The following is a 22,941-nucleotide window of genomic DNA, read 5'->3' on the forward strand; positions in this document are numbered from 1 at the left end:
ATCCCACATGCCGCGGAGCGGCTGGGCCCGTGAGCTATGGCCGCTGAGCCTGCGCATCTGGAGCCTGTGCTCCGCAACCGGAGAGGCCCCGACAGTGAGAGGCCCGCGTAGCACAAAAAAAAAAGAATTATAAAGCACACAATATAGGATTTAGGGGGCTTGTGGAGAGCTGTGAAATGATTCTTTTAAAAATCCATTCTTGTTTGCAATTACTGTTTGCAGAAATTTACAGATAACATATGCATGTATAAATTTATAAGACAGTTATTAAAAGCTCTTGCCTTTCGAAGTTAATGTTAAATAGTAAGGATGAATCCGTTTTAGCAACTTAAAAAACAATAAAATAACTCATAATATAGTTAAATACTACTGTGGAAATAACTTTTTTCGGTTTTTGTCTAGTTTTCATTTTATTACTGCAATTAGCGCACACACGATCACTATAAGTCTTCATTTAGAAAGAGAGCTTCAGAACAATTTTATGAACATCTCAGAAACAAAAAGGTAAAACAAAGAGGTAGAATTCAGTGTTCAACAAATTTTGGAAGAGAACAGAAATAAAGGTTAGTGTTTGAAAAAGGGCATACCCAGCACAGTGCCTGATAGATAGTAAGCCTTCTAGTCAAGTTTTTTTCTGCCAAGGGAACGTGTGTTTTAGGTTTGGAAGAATAAAAGGCAGAGATAATGAGTCAACGAAGATTAAATCTGAGAGCAGAGCAAGTAGCAAAGTAGGGTCAGGGTAGCAGGTTCGTGTTTTAATAGAGAGAAAATAATCCATCGATAATTTCTTGAACCACACCGTATGAAAACCTGGCTGGGTTGCCGTAAGGGATGCTATTCCACACCACTCGCATCCCCACTTCAGACTGAGGCGTTTCTTTTCCAGCTGCCGGAAGTGTTGGTTGTCACAGCTGAGTCCCTCCCAGGGAACGGCCCTTGGCTAAACGGAGCTGCCTTACACAAGGTTGTGCTCGCCTCTCCTGGAGCAGTTGGAACCCAGTGACTGATGGTTGCAAGGTTACAAGGCCCAGCAGCCTCTTCCCTCAATTAGGATAACCCCTCCCAGATCCAGAGCCCCTCATGGGATTGGCTGAAACCCCTACTGCAGCTACTACACCAAAGTTTAACCTCACTCCACCAACAATGCTTCCCTTGCTTCCTTAGCCTTATTAATCCTTGGAGTTCTAACCAATTAACCACTGCCCATAAATCTCCATTTCGGAGCTGTTCCCGGGGGACCCAACCAAAAACAGTTGGTTACAGAAATGGTCCTAAGAATAAGACTCTAACTTGGGATTTGGGAGATAGGTGGCCTGCTGGCCGGCTGGCAATGAGGACTCTACAAAGAGTCGTACGTGGAGAACTGATAACTTGGCACATTGTAGCAGTCAATTGTCAAAATGTCCAGTGGTGGTAAACTGAATGGGATAACATGCGGGGCAGTGCACAGGCTCAGGCATCTGAGAGGTACCATGGACAGCATCGTTATCAGGACTATGGAATAGGGAAAACCTGATTAATCCGGTGGGACTGACTTCACTGCAGAAGTGATTGGAGTTCAAGCCACACTTAAGGGTGAGTGTGTGTGTGTGTGTGTGTGTGTGTGTGTGTGTGTATGTGACAGGGAATGAGGGATGGTTACCAAAGAGACTTCCAGCCAAAAGAAACAGCATCTACAGAAGCTCTGATGCACAAAATTGCCTGGCAATGAGAAGAACTGGGAAATGAATCTCTAGAGAGTGGAAAAGCAACAAGGGGAAGAATGGCGCCTGGTGAGCCTGGAGGAATAGGCAGGGGATAAGTCTTAGCCGTGGTAAAGACCTTGTTTTGTTGTCTTCTTAAGAGCAGTGATAAATCGTTGAAGGATTTGAAGCAAGAAAGCTAAAAGATAATATTACTGAATCCAAGTTCGTATGCACGACAGAAGCCAATAAATTGAGAGACAACGTGTTGGGGCAAGGAACAGCGACTTAATTTGGAAAGCCAGCAGACTGAGAAGATGGTGGACTAGTGTCCCAAAGAACCATCTTGCCTGGGTTTGGATGCTAGTTTCTTTTATAGAACAAAGAGGAGGAGGTGAGGAGGTATAGTAAAAAAAAAAAAAAAAAAAAGGTGATAAGGTGTTGCAAATATTTCCTGTTTCTTGCCAGACTCTGGAGGGGATGTGTTAATTTCTTCTTTCCTGGAGCCATTCACAGGTGGGCTTGGTCAGCATGTTTTCTGTGATCTAAACAAAGATATTTTAGCTTAATGCTCAGGCATGGGAGGCAGGGCTCCTGGAGATGGGCCATTATGTCTACTTTAAGCTCTGGGCAACATCCCTTTAGTGATCAACTTGTAGCAAAAGCAATAGGATAAGTTAAATAAACAGAGCCAACATGGAGTCAGATTTGTTTTTCTCTCTTACTATAAGATTTGCTTTTAAAAAAATCTCTTTGGCTATGTGAACAGATTGGAGAGAGCAAAAATGGATATGAAGAAAGCAGGCTCTCAGAGGCTGTTGGAGTGGCCTATACAGGGATGTGGTGGCAATCAGTAGAACCTTTTTTACTCAGTGAGCTATCAAACCACCTTCTCGGTGATGAGAAGAACAGATGCACCTCCACTTACTTGGTTGACATCTATAGAAACAATTGTGTGATCTCCCTTTAGCTTAAGATTTTAATCTCTGTTTGAACACTAGAATGTGGGCTCCACTGTAATAGGAATTTTATCTGTTGTGTCACTGTTGTGTCCCCAGCTCCTAAAATAGTGCCTAGTACTTAGAAGGTGGTACTCAATAAATATTTGTTCAATAGTTGAATAAATGAGTTTAATAGGAAACATTCCTAATGGAAGTGTAACAAGTTCCTATATTCCTACCTTGATATGAATAAAAGTGAGCAAGCATAGGCTCAAAGGGGGCAGGAGGGAAGCAATGGGTAAGTAGCCCGTAGCAACTTGCCTACTTTATTCTACTTATATGGCTGTGTAAGTATGGAAAGCAAGCAGGTAATGCCTGTGAGTTAAAAATCTTAACGGCACTGGCTGAAGATGTACTTCTAAGTCAAACTGGAAGCTTGCACTAGTCTTTCGAAGAGGGAGCAACTGTCATGTTTTGATATAAACTGGTCACTAAGCCTTGTTTTTCATTTCCTGTTTCTTTTTTTAATGGAAGAATTTTAGTGTTATCTTTGAATGTAATCTGAACCAGCTATGAAACCCAAATGATTTCCAGTCCTCGTGTCCAAGCCTGGGTCTGTAGAAGAGTCTTGACTCTTGACTAAAAGATAAACGGCAGCTGGGTTCCTTCTGGCAGCTGTGTTGCTTCCCCCGAGCACTGTTTTCAGGCTGAGACTATAGCTGAGAGCGGCACTTGAGATCACATATCTCTTCTAAACCTTTCTGTGCTGCTCAGAACCGAAAATAAATTTTATGTAAGAGAAGTAAGTGATCCCATATTGAGGAGGCCTTTACAGGTGAGTCTGTGCCCTCAGTCAGGGTTGTAAACTAGGACATTGCATATTCATGCGTAGAGAGACCAGCCGGACACCCAGACTCGGTAGCGTGGGAGACAGTGACATCCAGTGGCCGGCCGGCTGCATTTCTGATGTGTGGTGCACCCTGATTGGGAGGGACGGGGACTCACTCTTTACTCCAGGTGCTGACTTCCGCTTTTGGCCTTCCAAGCCTGTGAACCCTGTGAGACACCAGGAAGATTCTGATTTCAGATCAACCAGGTTTTACCAATAATATTTATCCTTCTACATCTTCTCCTGGTTTTTTTTTTTTACTTTCAGGATAAGCACTCATCTCTCCCTACAGCTGCAATGTCTTAAATTGTATCATAAAATTGAATAAATGTTAATGATCAACAACTGAGAAAACATAAAATTCCAAAATTACATTTTTTCCTGGTGTTGAAAGTAAGCTTTGTCATTCATTCAACAAATGTTTATTGTGCACCTACTAGGTGCCAAGCAGTGAGTACAAGAGGAATTCTTACCCTCCTGGGGAAGACAGTAATGTACACACACACATAGAGACATCCCATAATGTCCGGTCATGGTAAATGCTAAAAAGAAAAATGAAACAAGGGCATAGATTTTGACAAGAGAATTGCTGCTATCTTGGATGGTGACCGTACAAGGTCTCTCTGAGGACTTTTGAGCAGAAACCTGAATTGAAGGGTCAAATCATGGATATATCAGAGGAGAGCCTTCCAAACATAGAGAAAGGCAAATGATAAGAAGAACTGTTGCACAAAATCCAGCTGCTAGAGAAAATTAAATATGATGTCAGTGTTGAAATAAAAATAATTATACATGAAAGCAGTTTAAATCTATATTTAAAGATGAAAAGAACCTATAAGCCTAAACTCAGCTTTCATATTTTATACGGGAGAGTGCAAGAGTTAATTACAGCCGATCTTTGGATTAGGAATTCAGACCCAAAGTAAAATAGTGTCATATGCCACTAAAATGCCACTATTCATAATCAATTTGCCACAAAATGCCACTATTTATAATCAATTTGCCACAAAATGCCACTATTTATAATCAATTTGTTTCAGAGTAAAGGCAGTGAGTCAGGAACGTGGATAGTCAGATGTTTCATTCTGTCCCCATACACAACATGCCCAGACCTCCCAGTGCTCCCAGGGGTAGCTAGGGTGTTACACACACACACACACACACACACACACACACACACACACACACACACACAGAGTGGAGAAAGGGTTTTACATTCATTATGGTACTTGATACAGCTACTTCGGGAAAGATAACTTTTCTCTTTTTGTTTCCTCTTTTTGAGATATAATTTACACATACCTTTAAGGGTGCAGCTTGTTTAATTTTGACATATGAGTTTTGACATATGTGTAAGTTTAACCTCCACTGAGATCAAGGTATAAAACATTCCCAGCTCCTCAGAAGTGTCTCTTTTGTCCCCCTCCTTCTAACCTCCAAAAGATAACCAGTATTTTGATTTCTGTCACTATATATTTAGCCAGTTTTTTGAACTTCTTATACATGAAATCACATAGTACGTACTCTTTTTGCACCTGGGTTCTTCCGTTCAACATTCCACCTGTGAGATTCATTCATGTGGCTGCATGTAGCTGTAATCTATCTGCTTTCATTGTTGTCTAATATTCCATTATATGAATATGCTACAGTTTATATGTTCTACTATTGACAAACTTTGGGATAATTTCTTGTTTGGGTGGGGTTAGTATGAATAAATTTATTATTAACATTTCTGTACGTGTCTTTGGGTGAAAATAAGCATTCATTTTTGTTGAGTTTCTATCCAGGATTAAAGCCACTGATTCAGAAACTGGGCCAACTACCTAATTTGCAAGCCCAATGCAAAATGAAAATGAAAAGCCCCTTATTCAAAAAGTGGGGAAACATGCTATTAAAAATACTAAAATATAAAACTTTTTCCTTTTCCCCAAGTCTCTCTCAACTTGTCATGGTGTTCTTTTATTTTCTATTTAATGTCCTGTAAGTAAAAAAACTTAAATGTTTAAACTTTAGCATAAATTTCACCTTTTTAATGAATGAATATGAATGAATATTGTGCAATGGCTGTTTTATATGCAAATATTAAAGCATTTAACCTGTATGCAGGATCACTGAAATTACACAATTCATTTTTCATAGTTTGTATATGCATATGTATTTCATTCTTAAGAGAACAGTGAAAATGCTGCATGGAACTAAGTTAAATATTTTTGTGTCTTCTCTTTGTATATGCCCATTATGTCAACACTTTCTACCCTCAGCTTACTGGTGAGAAAGTAGGATAAAAAAAAAAACTATAGGTGGCCCTATCTTTCCTTTCCTTCCACGTTATCATTGTTAGCATACGCGTTTGGTTAATGCAGGGAAGTAACATGAGTAAGAAAGGCTATGATAGAATTCTTTGGGTTTTTGTGTGTTTCTTAAAACATCATTGGGTTCTTTCTGTTCAATGCAAGTTCTGGTTCAAGCAGAAATGGGGCTTCTCAGGGCTGTCAGTGTCCCCCACTTACCTTGCATTCCTTTGAATTTCATTGAACTCCCAGGCATTGGGGTTCCCCTAGAATACTGTGCCCATGGATATAGTGAATGCTATCCATGACCAGGGTACAAAAGAACAGCACAGACACACAAACTGCACTTCCTTTCCTGCTCAGGTGTATGCTCCGCAGTCTTGCAAGTCTTCACTTACAAAAAAAAGTTTAAAATCAGCAAGAATTTGGGGCTTTCCTGGTGGCGCAGTGGTTGAGAGTCCGCCTGCCGATGCAGAAGATACGGGTTCGTGCCCTGGTCCGGGAGAATCCCACATGCCGCGGAGCGGCTGGGCCCGTGAGCCATGGCCGCTGAGCCTGCGCGTCCAGAGCCTGAGCTCCGCAACGGGAGAAGCCACAGCAGTGAGAGGCCCGCGTACCGAAAAAAAAAAAAAAAAAAATCAGCAAGAATTTCAAAATGTCGACAGCAAGGCATCAAACCATGCATACAGCCCTTCTAAGTTATGGGCCCTGAGCATCTGCACAGGTCATCTGTCCATGAGTCTGTCCATGGAGTTATTCAAAGTATCTTTACCGTTTAACTCTCCCCCTAGAAATACATGAGAGTTCTAGCTGCTCCAACTCCTTACCCACACTTGGCATTTTAACCATCATAGTAGGAGTGTATTCGTATCTCATTGTAGTTTTAATTTGCATTTCCCTGATAACCTATGCTGTTGAGAAGCCTATTGTTTATTTTGATATCTTCTTTTGTGAAGTACCTGTTAAAACTTTTGCCCAGTTTTGTAGTGGGTTGTCTGTCTTTTTCTCATCAATTTGTGGGAGTTATTCATATTTTCTGCATTCTTTTGTCATACATATGTATTGCAAATATCTTCTGCTCTGTTCTTATTCTTTCATTCTCTTAATGGTGTTTTTTGATAAACAGCAGTTGTTACTTTTAACGAATTCTAATTTATCAATGTGCAGCGTTATAGTAAGTCTTGATGTCTTTGTGTAAGTTGCTCAGTTTTGTTCTTCTCCAAGATTTATCTTGGCTATTCTAGGCTCTTTTCAAATAAAAACTCTGAAATGACCTCTGTGCTAACCTAGCATTTTCAAAAGTTTTCAGACTTAAATTCCTTAAATTACCCAGCAGAGGGTACTATGCTACAACCAAGTAAAGCCAGACTACTCTGGATTTGGACCGAAGAGGATTATTAATGTTGTGCTTTTGTCTTTCCATACCAGAAAAGAGGAATCGTTAGTTTCTTTTCACATATGCTGGCTAATTAGCATGCCTGGCAGGTGCAACTACCAACTGAATTATTATACCAACAGTTGTTGCATTGAGAACTTTTTTTTTTTTTTTTTTTTTTTTTGCGTTACGCAGGCCTCTCACTGTTGTGGCCTCTCCCGTTGCGGAGCACAGGCTCCGGATGCGCAGGCTCAGCGGCCATGGCTCACGGCCCCAGCCGCTCTGCGGCATGTGGGATCTTCCCGGACCGGGGCACGAACCCGTGTCCCCTGCATCGGCAGGCGGACTCTCAACCACTGCGCCACCAGGGAAGCCCGAGAACTTTTTTGATGATCATGAATGCCAAGGTCATTCAGCATTTGCAAGGATTTTCATCTTCTTTATTACCACCAGGCTTTACGGTAGTGGCTGAAGTAACTACTATGGCTTTTTATAAACCCTTCCAGAAGCCAGTTTCTGTTAGGAGTACTGTTTCCATTTTCCATAGTAGTTCTCAAAATAGAAAAGATGACCAAAAACACATTACAAATCCCTTAGATAAAAATGTTCTTTGAGACAAATATCATATGACATCAGATATACGTAGAATCTAAATTATGATACAAACAAACTTATTTACAAAATGAAAACAGACTCACAAACATAGAAAACAAACTATAATTACCAAAGGGGAAAGAGGATGGGGGAGGGATAAATTAAGAGATTGGGATTAGTAGATACAAATTATTATATATAAAATAAATAAACAACAAGATCCTACTGTATAGCAAGCACAGGGAGCTATATTCACTGCCTTGTAATAAACCATAATGGAAAAGAATAAGAAAAAGAATATATTTATATTATATATATAAAATTCATACTTATATATGAATCACTTTGCTGTACACTAGAAACTAACAAAACATTGTAAATCAACTATACTTCAATAGAAAAAAAGTTCTTTGAAATTAAAGTTGCTTAATATCCAGAAAAAATATATGTGTGTGTATATATATATATATATATATACACACACACACATATATATCCAAAATATATGTATACATAATATAATGTTCTGCATAATACATGTTATATATGTTGCACATACAGTCTTTCAGTTTGCAGCTTGTCTCTTAAGTGTCTCTTTCAGTGTCTTCTGATGAGCAGAAATTCTTAATTTTAATGTAGTCAAACTTTCCAATCTTTTTATTTATGGTTAATGCTTTTTATACTTAAGAAATGCTTTCTTACACAAGGGTCACACCCAAAATCTTTCTGGTTTTACCTTTATGTTTAGTTTTTGGATTGGTGTGCTAAGGCTGCCTTAAGAAAAGTGGCTTAAATGTCTCACAGTTTTGGAGGCTGGAAGTCTGAAATCAACATGTCGGCAAAGTTTGCTCCTTCTGACACCTGTGAGGGGGGATCTGGTCCATGCTTCTTCCATAGCTTCTGATGGTCTACCTGCAATCTTTGGTGTTGCTTGGCTTGTAGATGCATGATCCAGTCTCTGCCTTTCTGTTCACATGGAATTCTCCCTGCGTACATGTTTGCATCCAAATTTCTCCTTTTTATAGGGACACCAGTCATATTTAATTAGAGGTCCATCCTACTCCAATATGATCTCATCTTAACTAATTACATCTGCAACAACCCTATTTCCAAATCCGGTCTCTTTCTGAAGAACTGAGGGTCGGGACCTCAGCATATAAATTTCAGGGGGAAAGGACATCATTTAATCTAAAACAGCTCTTCAATGCACCTCAAGTTGTTTTTCATGTGGTGTAAAATAAGATAAATGCCCTATGTTCCCAGAACCATTCACTGAAATCCCACTCTTTTCCCATTCTTCTAAAATATCTGTAAAATGTCGCCAACAAATGTCTATAAATGCTGGACTTTATACAGGTATACCTCATTTTATTAAACTTCACTTTATTGTGCTTTGAAAACAGTGCATTTTTTAAACATGGAAGGCTTGTGGCAACCCTGCTTCGACTAAGTCTATTGGTGCCACTTTTCCAACAGTAGTTGCTCACTTCTTGTCTCTGTGTCAAATTTTGGTAATTCTAGCAATATCAAACTGCTTCTTCATTATTATATTTGTTATGGTGATCCGTGATCAGTGATGTGTGATGTTATTACTCTAATTGTTTTGGGGTGCCAAGAGCCGCACCCATATAAGACTTAATGGATAAATGTTGTGTGTGTTCTGACTGCTCCACTGACCACTGTTCTACTGTGGGTAAAACTTTATCATACAGCATTGTATGCTACAGAGAAATCATTCTTGAAAGGAAGAGTCAATCGATGCAGCAAACTTCACTGTAGTCTTATTTTAAGAAATTGTCACAGCCATCCCAGCCTTCAGCAGCCATCTGATCAGCCAACAGCCATCAAGATTGAGACCACACCCTCCACCAGCAAAAATATTATGACTCGCTGAAGGTTCAGATGATGGCTAGCATTTTTCAGCAATAAAGTATTATTTAAGGTATGTACATAGTTTTTTTTAGACATAATGCTGTTGCACACTAAATAGACTATAGTATAGTGTAAACATAACCTTTATATGCACTGGGAGACAAAAAGAATTCGCGGACTAGCTTTATTGTGATAATCACTTTATTGTGGTCGTCTAGAACCAAACCTGCAAAATCTTTGAGGTATGCCTGTATACTGTTTCATTGATCTTTTAGTTTACCACCTTTCCTTGCTGTAACTTTACAATAAGGCTTGATATGTGGAAGGGAAAGTCCTTCCATCTGAACTTTAAAAAAAAAGTCTTTATTTCTGGACCTTTGCAATTGCACACAAATTTTATAATCCCCTTGTTAAGTTTCACAAAGGTCTGTTAAAATTTCGATTAGATTTGAATCTGTGGTCATTGAATATATGACCTAATTTTAACAGATATTGAGTCCTCAATCCATAACTACAATTCATATCTCCCCACCTAAAAAAAAATTATTCTTCAATGTCACTGATTGGAATTTCATACATTTTCTTATAAAGGTTTCTCACATACTAGGTATCTTTCATACTATTATAAACAATATTTTATTTAATTTTCTACCTGTTTAATGTTGGTGTACAGATGTGCAATTGCTTTTTGGATATTGAATTTATGTCTAGAAAACTTGCTAGACTCATATTGGTATTTTTAAATTATTCATAGATATTTTTTCAATCTACAGGATCCCTGGCCAATATTCCTTAAGACAGTCTAGTTCATGAACACATGGAAATATTAAGAAACTATCACAGACCAGAGGAGACTGAGCCATGGCTGTCGCAAGCAATGTGGTACCCTGGATTGGGTCCTGGAACAAAAATGGAAAAAACAGAGAAATCCAAATAAAGTCTGGAGTTTACTCAAAGGTAACATGCCAATGTAGCTTTCTTAGTTTTGAAAATTTACCATGGTAATGTAATGGGATGAGGAGTATGCTGAAATTCTCTGTACTACCTTTGCAAAATTTCTGTACAGAAGTACATAAATAAAAACTAGGGCTTCCCTGGTGGCGCAGTGGTTGAGAGTCTGCCTGCCGATGCAGGGGACACGGGTTCGTGCCCCGGTCCGGGAAGATCCCACATGCCGTGGAGCGGCTGGGCCCGTGAGCCATGGCTGCTGAGCCTGCGCGTCCGGAGCCTGTGCTCTGCAACGAAAGAGGCCACAACAGTGAGAGGCCCGCGTACCTCAAAAAAAATAAATAAAATAAAAAATTTATCATGGAACATCCTAGCAATAAAAAAGAAAAACTACTAATACATGTTATAACATAAATGAGCTTCAAAGACATTATGTGGAACAAAAGAAGCCAGATGCAAAAGGATACATGCTATCTGGTTCCATTAGTAGGAAGGGCAAGAAGATTAAAAAGTAATCAAATGGTAGTGGAAGCCACAATGGTGATTGCCTGTGTTGGAGGGATATTGATTGGAGCATGTGGAAATTTTGCAGAGTCCTGGAAATATTCTATATTTTGTTCTGTAGTTGGTAACATGGTTGTGTATACATGAAAGATTTAAGATTAGTGGACTTTATGCACCTTATTTTATGTATGACAATAAAAAGCATTTTTTAAAAAAGTCTCAGCCAAGTTGTTTTGTGGGAATTTGCAAGTGATTCTAAAATTTATATGGAAATGCAAAGGGAAAAAAATAGCCAAGGTACTCGAATAAGAACAAAGTAAAGGACTTGTTTGCCAGCAAAAAGATGATTAAAATAGTGTGGTATTAGCGTAGGAATAGACAAATAGATCAACAGAACAGAGGATGGTTATAAACAGACCCCTTCATGAAAGACAGTTTATGAAGAGCTGTAAGGAAAGGATAACTTTTCAGTAAATAGTGCTGGGTCAGTTGGACTCACATAAAAAATAAAACTTGAACCCTTACTTTACATCATATATAAAATCAATTCCAGTTGGATCATAATTTGAAATGTGAAAAATAAAATAATAAAGCTTTCAGGAGATAACTTAGAAGAATATCTTCATGATCTTAGGCTAGGATAACATTTTTTAAACAGAACACAAAAAAGCAATGACCATAAAAGAACTAATTGGTAAATTAGACTTGATTACATTTAAGAACTTCTTTTATTACTGTCTGAAGAGACTGGAAAGACAAGCCACAACAAGAAGGAAAATATTTGCAACATATATAACTGGGAAAGGCCTCATATTCAGAAGATGTAACAAATTCCTTCAAACCAATTAAAAATAAAATTAAAAGACACGATCATATAGAAAAAAATAGGCAAAACTTCAGCAGATCCATGATACAAGAGCTAATTATGTGTTATCCAAAAGGCTGATAAATTATCCATTATCCAAATGGCTAATAACTTACGAAAAAGTTCTTAACATAATTAATCATCAGAAAAATGCAAATGAAAACCACAATGAGATAATTCTACATATCTTCTAAAATGGCTACAATTATAAAGCCTGAAAATACCAAATATTAGCAAGAATGTGGAAAAAGAACTCTCATTACAGCTGATAGGGGTGTAGATTGTTACAAGTACTTCAGAAATCAGGTTTGGCATTATTTAAGTTACTGAGGTTGAAATTAGGTATGTCTTATGATCCAGCAATTACACTTCTGGGTGTGTATCTGGCAGGAATATGTGCACATAAGCAAGAGACATGTACAAGAATGTTCAAAGCAGCACTTTTAATAGCTTCAAACCAGAAACAATTTAAATGTCATCAAAAATAGAATGCATAAATAAATTGTGGCATAGTCATGCAATGAATAACTTCACAGCATGGCACAACAGCTACAGGCAACAACATGGATAACTCTTATAGCCTAATGTTGAGTGAGACAAGCCAAATACAATAGAATACACCCTGAGTGATTTGGAGGAGAAGAGAAAGAGTAGGCGAGGTGACTCTGTCAGGTTAGAATTGTCCTATTTCTTGACTTGAGTGATGCTTACGAATGCTTTCACTCCGTGATAACTCATTGAGTTGGAACAACTACCTTTGTGCATTTTTCTGTATACATATTAGGCTTCACAATTACAAAATTTTTTAAAATGCATGAACCACTTTTCAAAACAAAAACTGAAGAGTTGGAGGAAGATTTGATGAGATAGGATGCCATAGGATTTTTAATATTGGATATAATTTGATTTAAGCAGACAGCATGACAAAAACTGCTAGTGGCCCCAAACAGCCACAGAGAATGGCAGAGTGGACTAAAAGGCTCATAGAAATCCTCTAAGTACCAGATGCTTATTATTTCCCCAGAACTCTCCTTTTCTCAAATTTGTCCCCACCCCCAATACTTTTCAGAGAGCTTTATCTTGCCAGCTCTCTCCCTCTAACTGCCACCTGTCCTCTAATCTTCAGGTTTACTTCTGGAGCAATCACCTTAGTACATTCTGAGCCTGCCCTGTCCACAGCTGAGTATCCAAGAATGGACATCTCTTCTCCCTTACAGAGTAACTTACGCTAAGGAAATCACACCCATGCTGCATTTTCATAAATTAATAAGTATACATCTTAATATACGTGTTATTTTACAGTTCACCCCTCAAATGTATTGGCTTCATTTTCTTTCTTTTTTTTTTTTGCTGGGGGGAGGCAAACAGTCCTTTACCACATATGGTTTTATTTTATTTTATTTAACATCTTTATTGGAGTATAATTGTTTTACAATGGTGTGTTAGTTTCTGCTTTATAAAAAAGTGTATCAGCTATACATATACATATATCCCCATATCTCCTCCCTCTTGCGTCTGCCTCCCTCCCACCCCTCTAGGTGGTCACAAAGCACCGAGCTGCTCTCCCTGTGCTATGCAGCTGCTTCCCACTAGCTAACTGTTTTACATTTGGTAGTGTATATATGTCCATGTCACTCTCTCACTTCGTCCCAGCTTACCCTTCCCCCTCCCCGTGTCCTCAAGTCCACTCTCTACATCTGCGTCTTTATTCCTATCCTGCCCCTAGGTTCTTCAGAACTTTTTTTTTTTTAGATTACATATATATGTGTTAGCATACAGTACATGTTTTTCTCTTTCAGACTTACTTCAGTCTGTATGACAGACTCTAGGTCCATCCACCTAACTACAAATAACTCAATTTCATTTCTTTTTATGGCTGAGTAATATTCCATTGTATATATGTGCCACATCTTCTTTATCCATTCATCTGTTGATGGACACTTAGGTTGCTTCCATGTGCGGGCCTCTCACTGTTGTGGCCTCTCCCGTTGTGGAGCACAGGCTCCGGACGCGCAGGCTCAGCGGCCATGGCTCATGGGTCCAGCCGCTCCGCGGCATGTGGGATCCCCCCGGACCGGGGCACGAACCCGTGTCCCCTGCATCGGCAGGCGGACTCTCAACCACTGCGCCACCAGGGAAGCCCTCAATACATTTTTTTTTAACTGAAGTCAGAGTTGATTTACATTGTTGTGTTAGTTTCTGGTGTACAACAAAGTGATTCAGATAGACAGATAGATATAGAGAGATATAATATAGGTTATTACAAGATATTGAATATAGTTCCCTGTGCTATACAGTAGGACCTTGTTGTTTATCTATTTTATATACAGTAGTTTGTATCTGCTAATCCCAAACTCCTAATTTACCCTTCCCCTACTCCCTTTCCCCTTTGCGAATCATAAATTTGTTTTCTATATCTGTGACTCTTCAGCACATTTCTTAATTTCAGCCCCGCCCTCCCATTATGAAGAGCATGGGACCTAGAATCAAGCCTGTGTGGAAATCCGGGCGTCACTGCTCACAGGCTTGTGGGAGTTCAGGCCGACGCCCCAACTTTCTGAGTGTCCCTTTCCTCATCTGTAAAATGGGACAATGCCTAATTGCAGATGATGAGGATTAAATGGAATCAATGGAATCAAATACAATGGATGGCAGAGTGACTGACAGCGTGTGGAGAAATAAATATCCATTCTTCCTCCGGCACTGAACTCGGACATTTCAAAAGTTTTACAGAAATGACCATCAGGCCCGAAGACCAGAATCACTGTTCAGTGTGCGTGGCTCACGCTCCCTTTACTGGAGGGAGGTTTTCCCTGCAGTAGTAATCTCGTTGGTCGCGGCGGTGGAGAGTCTCAGATTGTCAGAGCTGCGAGCCTGAGGAGCTGGGACTAGAAGTCGCGGGCCCTCCCCTCTCCCTGGCGTCCGGCCCGGGCTGCGGCGGGACGCGACTCCGCCTCCCCGGCCGCCCCGCCGACCCGAGCGCGGCGCGCAGTGGGAGCTGGGGCCCGGGGCGCCGAGGGGAGGCCGCGCTCCCACCGCCCGCGGCCCGAGGGGGCGTCGGACACTACCGGCCGCCCGCGGAGATGTGACCCGGCCCCGCCGCCCATGTGCGCCCCCCGACCCCCAGCGAAGACGGCTGCCATAGGGGCCCCGGCACCCGGCCTCCCGGCCCTGCCGCTGCTGCTGCTGCTGGTGGCCGCGCCGACGGGACGGGCAGGTAGGAGGGTAGCGCCGGGGCCGCGACGACCGCCCAGTTCCGGCTGGTTTAGGCCCTCCAGCCCCCGGGTTTCGCTTTCAAGCGCGCAGAGCGGGAGGAGCGCGGGTCAGCGCCAGGAGCCCTGGAGTCCCAGGGAGAAACTCGCCGCTGCCTCGCGTGGGCCGGCTTCAGGGTCAAGTTCGCGCGCTCCGCGTTTCACACTTTTCGTTGCGGGCGAGGTAGAGGAAGGTTGACGGTGGTCGCTCCGAGCGGTCCCCACAGCTGGTAACTTACGGTCGGTGACAGTGACCTTTCGCACTGCACTCGCCGGCACGTCGCAGGTTCCCGCCACCCAAGCCGTGGCCGCACAGACCTGTAGCCTTTCAACAGAGCACCCCAGGGAAGGAGGCGATGTCTGCGCTTTAAAAATCAAACTTCCTGAAAGAGTGGGCTTTGAGGGAACCGGAGCTAGAAAGTGCAGCGTTTCCAAAGTAAGATCTTTCTGGGCACGTCATTTTTTTCCTTTGCAGTTTTGATCTTGTACATATATGTGCTCTTTGATTTTTTTGCAAGTAACAAAACTTTGAACTGATCCATGATATAGGTAACTCAAGGCTTTTTGGTTTTAAGTTTTAACTCTCTACCATCTGGAATCCAGTAAACCAGAATGATTCATTAACCTGATTTCTTTTTTTTTTTTCCTTCCGCATTTCTGGTGTATGAGAGAAAGAAATTTTTTAAAAGCAAGATATCTAGGACCCTCCTTTTTTTTAAAAAAAAAAAAAGTTAAAGCAACACAACTTCCCAGAATACTGTGCTTTGTACAGATTTGATCCAGGCTTCCATGTTTTTAACCCAGAGCTGAACAATGACAGTGAATGCAGGAAGAAAGTTGTTCATGAAACTGCGGTGTCCTTAGTAGTCAAAGAAAAAGTTACTAAAGTTCAATATAGTTACAAAGGTAAGAATTGTGTGCATATAGATCTTGGAGAGATTTTTGGATAAAAGACATTATACACAAAAAGTTTCTCTTCTAAATCCTAAAGTTACCAGAAATTGTAGTTCTTTTGTCTTGTGATAAATATTCTTAGGTAAGCTGAATGGGAAGATCTGCTCCTGACCTATCCAGATACTGAACCTCAACTAACAGATATGAATTTAGTTGTTTCTATTTCTAATCAAAGAAATAAAGCTTGCTCCTTAATTGGGTTGGGAGGCTGACATTAGAAGGTAATAATATTCTTGGCTTCAAAGCAAAATTGGGGAAAGAACAAAACAGAAGAAACTCTTTTCGGACCCACGAGACTCAGGTACTTTCTTAGGTCTTCTTAAAGAGTTCCTGTCCTCTTCTGGGCCTCCAGGCACCCTGAGGACTGCTGGGAAAACCAGGTGAGAAGGCATATGTGGTTACATGGTATGTGGTTACATACCTGGCTCTTAAGAGAGAGCTATTCTATCCTGATTGATCTGCCACCATATCTGCTGAGCAGTGTGAACCTTCTAATAGTTATATGACATTACCATTCTCCAGTAGGCGAATTCTTTAATTTTTCGAACTTTTAGCACAAAAGTTCAAAGTCACACAACTCTGTGATTGGATCAGGCTGTACAATACCAAACATCCAAAGAGAAAGAAAAAAAATTCAATGGGGCATCAACATTTTAGGAAAGTTCTTTGTAGTTCATTTCAGGTAAACTTTTAAAGGAATCCAGAATGTCTGTGCCACTCCCTCAAGGCAGGAGGGATACACATCTGTACCTTCACTCTCTTATGTCTCCAGGGACAGAAGTTTCACTAGGAAGTTTATCACTGTGGTTTATCAAACTCTGCCCTGTTGGCCCAATCCCATGTCTTATTCCTCAGTGAAGGTAAAGAACCGTGGTCAGCATAATATAAACAAGCATTTAAAGCCAGTAAGAGAGTGGAAGGAGATGACTTTCCAAGGTCATGTATCTCCTCTCCTCAAGCCCTTCAGAGGCTTCCATCTGAATTCTCCTACGTGGTCTTATACGGCTCACTCCTGCCTGTGTCTCCAGCCTTACATCACTTAATTCCTGCTATCCTGGCCTTTTTCCAGTTCCTAGAGCAAACCAAACCGTTTTCCCTCTCAGGACTTCATACTTGCAGTTCCTTGTGCTGGAATGTTCCTGTCCACTCTGTCCCCGGCTAACTCCTATTCAGACTTGGCATCTCACCTCCAATGTGCGTCCTTCAAGGAGAGCTTCCCAAAATCCCCAGAGAGGGAAAAAATATTGTTTATTATGCCTATGAACAAATGAGCCAAACTCTAGGTTTGGAGCTTTTGAATGCAGTCTATTACAGCATCTCTGCTTATTAGAACTAATATACTATAATTAACAGAATGAAGGTATTTGTTGAAGTGTGTCTTCTTTGATATTAACACAACAGCATCAGGTATTTTATTTCACTGAGAAATTATTTCAGGATATTTTTCAAACACACACAAATTATTCCAGTGAACTAATTAAATTTTCTTCATTATTTTATTCTTTTTAGCTTTTAATTTTGAACTATTCTGAGACTTACAGAAAAGCTATAGAAATAATAGAGCTCTCATAAACCCCTCACCCGGTTTCTCTTAATTTTAACATGTCACGTAACTGTGGTACAGTGTTCAGAATGAGGAAATTAACATTGGTATAGTATTGACACTATTCACTAAACTATAGACTTTGTTCCAATTTCACCCTTTTTTCCACTAATTCCCCTTTTCTGTTCCAGGATCAATCCAGGGTACTTATTACACTTAGTTGCTGTGTCTCCTTCCTCTCTTCCAATCTATGACAGTTCCTCAGCCTCTCTGCTTTCATGTCTTTGACATTTGTGAAGAGTTCTTATCACCTCCTCCTCAGGCTGCCCCTCAATGTGGGTTCATCTGAAGTTTCCTCTTGATTAGAGTGAGGTTATTCCTTTTGGGCAATAATACCACAGAGGTTATGTTGTCTTTCCCAGCGCATCATATCAAAGGGTTTATGATGTCAATGTGTCTTCTTCCTGGCGATGTTAACCTTGATCATTTGGTTTAGGTGGTGTCTGCAGGGTTTTTCACTGTATAGTTACTATTTTCGCTTTCTGATTAATAAATACATTGTGGGAAGATACTTTGAGATCATGCAAATATCCTGTTTCTCCTCAAACTTACACCCACTAATTTTAGTATTCATCAGTGGATACTGAGTGCAACAACTATGATGCCTAATAGTGATTTGTTTAATTTCATTTTTTCCTTCTCTATTTATTAAATTGGAATTCTAATGCAAAGAAGAGCATTTACTTCTCCCCCATTTATTTATTTATTCAATTGCTTAAATATATCAATATGGACTCATAAATATTTACTTTATTCTTTGAGCTATAATCCAATACTATTATTATTAATTTTGCTGCTCAAATTGTTCCAGCTTTGGCCATTAAAAGCTCTTTTAGTTTGGCTCCCATGTCCTTTCAACAAGGCCCATTCTTTTTAAGCATTTCATTGCTTTCTAGCAACATAAAATGTTTCAGGTTCATTTTGTATTTTCCCTTCCCCAGGGCTGAATCAGCTACTTCCCCAAGGAGCTCTAGCTCCTTCTACTGGAGAATAGGATCTAGAAACCAAAATCTAGTTGCCAGGCATACTCATTGCTACTAGAATGTTGTTTCTAGGCTCTCTCAGCGGACAGAGCTGGAAGTTATAAATATGTATACTAACCCAGGCATCCACACACATCTGTATTTCTGTATCTATATGTATGTGTCTATGTATACAAAAGACAATAAGCTTACACTGATACCTGTGATTCCAAGAGCACAGAGTTCATTGTCTTTATTTGTAGCTTCTTTCTCCAACAGTGAGAAACCTGATATCATTATCTATAATAGATTTACTTATTTCTTCATTTCTAGTTTAGAGTTTCAGAAGTATTAACCCATGCTTCTATGAGAAGGACATTTACTAACTAGATTATAGTATCTATATACAGTTCTTTTGTCTTTAGCTTTATAATACCCAGTCAAGATACTGTTGACCAAAGTTCCTTAGATTAGACTGGTTTTCTTTCACCTTCTTTACTTTATTGTCTATTTGTAATAAGGTTAGGTTCATTTGTTACTGTTTGTATTTCAGTTGGGGTTTCCCACATGCTAGTTGGTTTTGTTTCTTGATTTGGGAGTATTTGAAGGGTATGTGAGACATTACTGTAGTTTAAGAGTCAGAGAGAGATGTACCAAATGGTACACTTGGAGAGGGGTTGCCCCCTCATCATCCTTACAATCTGGTTCCTATTCTCATTCCACGTCACCCCCGTAGGTAACCAGTCTCCTTAGTTACTGGTTTATCCTTCCTGTATTTCTTCTGCACCAGTGAACAGATATGTGTGTATTTTCTCATATTCCCCTTCTTTCTCACATGAAACCTAGCATACTACAGGTTCTCTTTTCCACTTAGCATTTTTTCACTTAACAGGATATGTCTTTCCTGCTTCACAAATCTGTAATCCTCAAAGGTAGGCCCTGACTCTACCGGCCAAATTCATATCAAGGCTAAATCGTTTCCACATCTTGCTTCAACTTCGCAGGAGAGCACCTGATATTAAACATATTGTATGCTAAAAGTCAAGAACTTGGTCTACATCTGGGTGCTCTATTGCAGCTAAAGCAGGATTTGTCTTCTCAAATGTTCTTTCCATCAAACAAGCTTGTCCTCTTTTCCAGCTTCTCTCCCATTCCCTTTGGAGCAGACATGAGGGATTTCTTGTACATTTGCGTGTACATTTATCATTTCTTGGCTGTTATATAGCTCCTCATTGATCAGCTCGAAGCCCATCCTCAGCATGTCTGGAGAGCATCACATACCTGAGATCTAAGCATGTGGCTATAGGTATCACCAGCCTCCCCTTTCAGAAGACGTGCTCCTACTGCCTGTAGCTATTTATCCAGCTTCCTATAGTACAAACCCAGGAAAGGCAGAATTTGCTCCCTAGAGAACAGTAAAGGAGATCTGTTACCCACAGGAGGTGGCATGGTGTACGACCAAGGCGGTAGGGCTGAGGAGGGGCGTCAGTTCCCTGAGTGCACCATTCCATACAGCTCTGACTCAGAGCCATAGGTAGGATGCAGATTTTGCATTTAAGCCTAAACTTTAGACAAAGACAATAAGCAGTAACATATATTTTTAATTTTTAATATTAATGCTATAAAACTAATACTTTAGTAGAAGCATCTCATAAAACGTTATGAGCATAAAACATTAACTATTTTTAAGTGCTTGGCATAGTGCTTTTCACAAATGTCACTCAGTAAATTTGCCTTTTTGGTTAAAAGGCATCTTTCATTATATGCATGATTTTTTTTTTTTTTTTTTTTTTGCTGTACGCGGGCCTCTCACTGTTGTGGCCTCTCCCGTTGCAGAGCACAGGCTCCGGACGCGCAGGCTCAGCGGCCATGGCTCACGGGCCCAGCCGCTCCGTGGCATGTGGGATCTTCCCGGACCGGGGCACGAACCCGTGTCCCCTGCATCGGCAGGCGGACTCTCAACCACTGCGCCACCAGGGGAGCCCTGCATGATACTTTTAAAATGACTCTCTACTTGCATCTTTTTCTTCATGTACAATTTTACCAGGTATCTTTGACATGTTTACTTCCATGATGATAAAAAAAAAAGACTGCTAAGTATTAACTGCAGCTTAAGGTAGTATATATTTTAAGAAGTGAAATCATTTTATTCATCTTATTTATAACATTACCTTTATGCTATGATTGTGATGTTCTGACAGCATTTTTACTTTTTCTTGCTCCACATCTATGATTATTTGACTCAAAAGGTGATACTAGAAAAATGAATTAAATCTCTATAATCTGTCTCAAGATGTGTCAATTCCATATAAAATTGGAGAACAAGAGAACTTTTTTAAAAAAGAATGCTGGCTGAAGACAATACAATTAAATACTTCCTCTGCTTTATTTTCAGAATTCCTTTTGATATAGAAAACTAGGCTTGAAAGGGCCTTAAAATCCCGTCCAACTGCTTCCCTTGTGAATGTTCCCTGCAACATAACTTCAGAGTCATTACCTATCTGCTGTTGGAGCACCTCTCATCACAAGAAACTTGATACCTGACACCCAAGACAGGATGTCCTGTCGTTGTAGACTTCCAGCTACTAGAATGTTCTTCCCATGAACGAGCTGAGGTCTTGATCTCTCATCTTGTCACATTGTTGGTCCTCACTCTAAGCTGATGCAGTCATGCAGAACAAGCTGCTCAGCTCATTGACTGCAACCATCACATTTCCTCTGTCTTCATTCGTCTCAGCTAAGCACCTCCCCAGTTGTGTCATGCCAGGCGTCTCTCTCTCCTGGTCTTTTCTGTATGTGTGTGTTCCAGATTGTCTGTAAGTTCTCAGGCACACTCACTGTAGATCATGATGACATGGCTGGTCTGCCAAATTGTAATCACTGCCCCTGGCATGTTGGTCCTTAAGTGATTCAGCATCAGTTTCCTGGTGAACAAAGGGTTCCTGATGCCTAAAAGTTACCCTCCCTTTTTACCTTTGCTGTTTTTTCCTATAAGACACAGACCTTGACCCCTCATTTAAACTCAGCATTTCATATTAATACAATTTCAGTTTGTGGAGGCGATTTTCTTTCTCTTTACTTCTCAGAATACAGAGAATAGAAGTATGGTATGATTTTTTTTTTTTTTTTTTTTTTGCGGTACGCGGGCCTCTAGCTGTAGTGGCCTCTCACCCGTTGCGGAGCACAGGCTCCGGACGCGCAGGCTCAGCGGCCATGGCTCATGGGTCCAGCCACTCCGCGGCATGTGGGATCCTCCCGGACCGGGGCACGAACCCGTGTCCCCTCCATTGGGAGGCGGACTCTCATCCACTGTGCCACCAGGGAAGCCCGGTATGATGTTTTATCTAGAGCACATGATGTCCGTCACGGTGGACTTTAACGCAATTAAGGAGACTCTTCTGGAAAGGAAATTTTTATTGATTACAAATATTATCTATTCAAAATCAGTTCTGTTTTTCAAGTGTGGTGGTCACCACAGTGCACGTTGAGACGCCAAAATGGCTTCCACTCAGCTTCTCCAATCACTTTATGCACCGCATCATCGAACTCCAGCTCCACCCCCCGGCGCAGAGAATGGGCAAACCTTGTCCTGTACAGATATGTCAGGGAGTTTTCCTTATACTTCTTGAGTCTCAACATGTATGCCTTTAATCCAGCCCCCTGAAATTTTCCATTCCATACCATTAACATTTGTATTTTGGTGATATGAGATATTTTGGCAAGTGTATCCTCTTAGTTGAAGCATTTGTTTACATTACTTCCGCCATTTGAATTTCCTCTTTTTCAACTTTGCAGACATTTTTTTTTTCTCCTACTTCAATCCCTCCATCCTTACTTCCAGGTTACTTGGCAGCCCTTAAAGCATTCATGCTTCTGTTAAATAAACATTGTGTTCATTTTCGAGGAAAGATACAAGGAACAGACACCTACTATGTTACTTTCCTGAGGCTGCCATAACAAAGTACCACAAACTGGGTAGCTTAAAATAACATAAATGTATTAGCTCACAGTTCTGGAAGCTAGAAGTCTGAAATCAAGATGTTGGCAGGGCTGCTTCCTTCCGAAGGCTGTAGGGGAGCATCTGTTCCACGCCTCTCTCCTGGCATCTGGTGGTTGCTGGCAATCCTTGGCATTCCTCGGCCTGTTGAGCATCATTCCAATCCTCTGCCTTCACTCACTGTTCTCTGTCTCTTCACATAATCTTCCCTCT

The 22,941-nt window shown here is 40.5% G+C and overlaps 1 protein-coding gene across 6 annotated transcripts in view; it reads left to right on the plus strand.

Annotated features, from left to right (window-relative positions):
* Positions 1 to 14,911: 14,911 nt before the first annotated feature.
* The window catches only part of IL20RA (interleukin 20 receptor subunit alpha), a 55,081-nt gene continuing 47,051 nt past the window's right edge, over positions 14,912 to 22,941 (plus strand). For 3 of the 6 annotated variants that reach the window (XR_010933666.1, XR_010933665.1, XM_067701958.1), the window contains exon 1: positions 14,912 to 15,178. Coding sequence is in view for 4 of the 6 variants with exons in the window: in XM_067701958.1 (XP_067558059.1) it covers positions 15,067 to 15,178 (112 nt within the window). In the remaining 2 variants the exon portion in view is untranslated. The remainder of the gene's footprint in view (positions 15,179 to 22,941) is intronic. The other 3 variants (XM_067701957.1, XM_067701959.1, XM_067701961.1) reach the window with 2 other exon arrangements.

Source organism: Pseudorca crassidens, chromosome 13 (assembly GCF_039906515.1).
Source record: "Pseudorca crassidens isolate mPseCra1 chromosome 13, mPseCra1.hap1, whole genome shotgun sequence".
NCBI lineage: Eukaryota > Metazoa > Chordata > Mammalia > Artiodactyla > Delphinidae > Pseudorca > Pseudorca crassidens.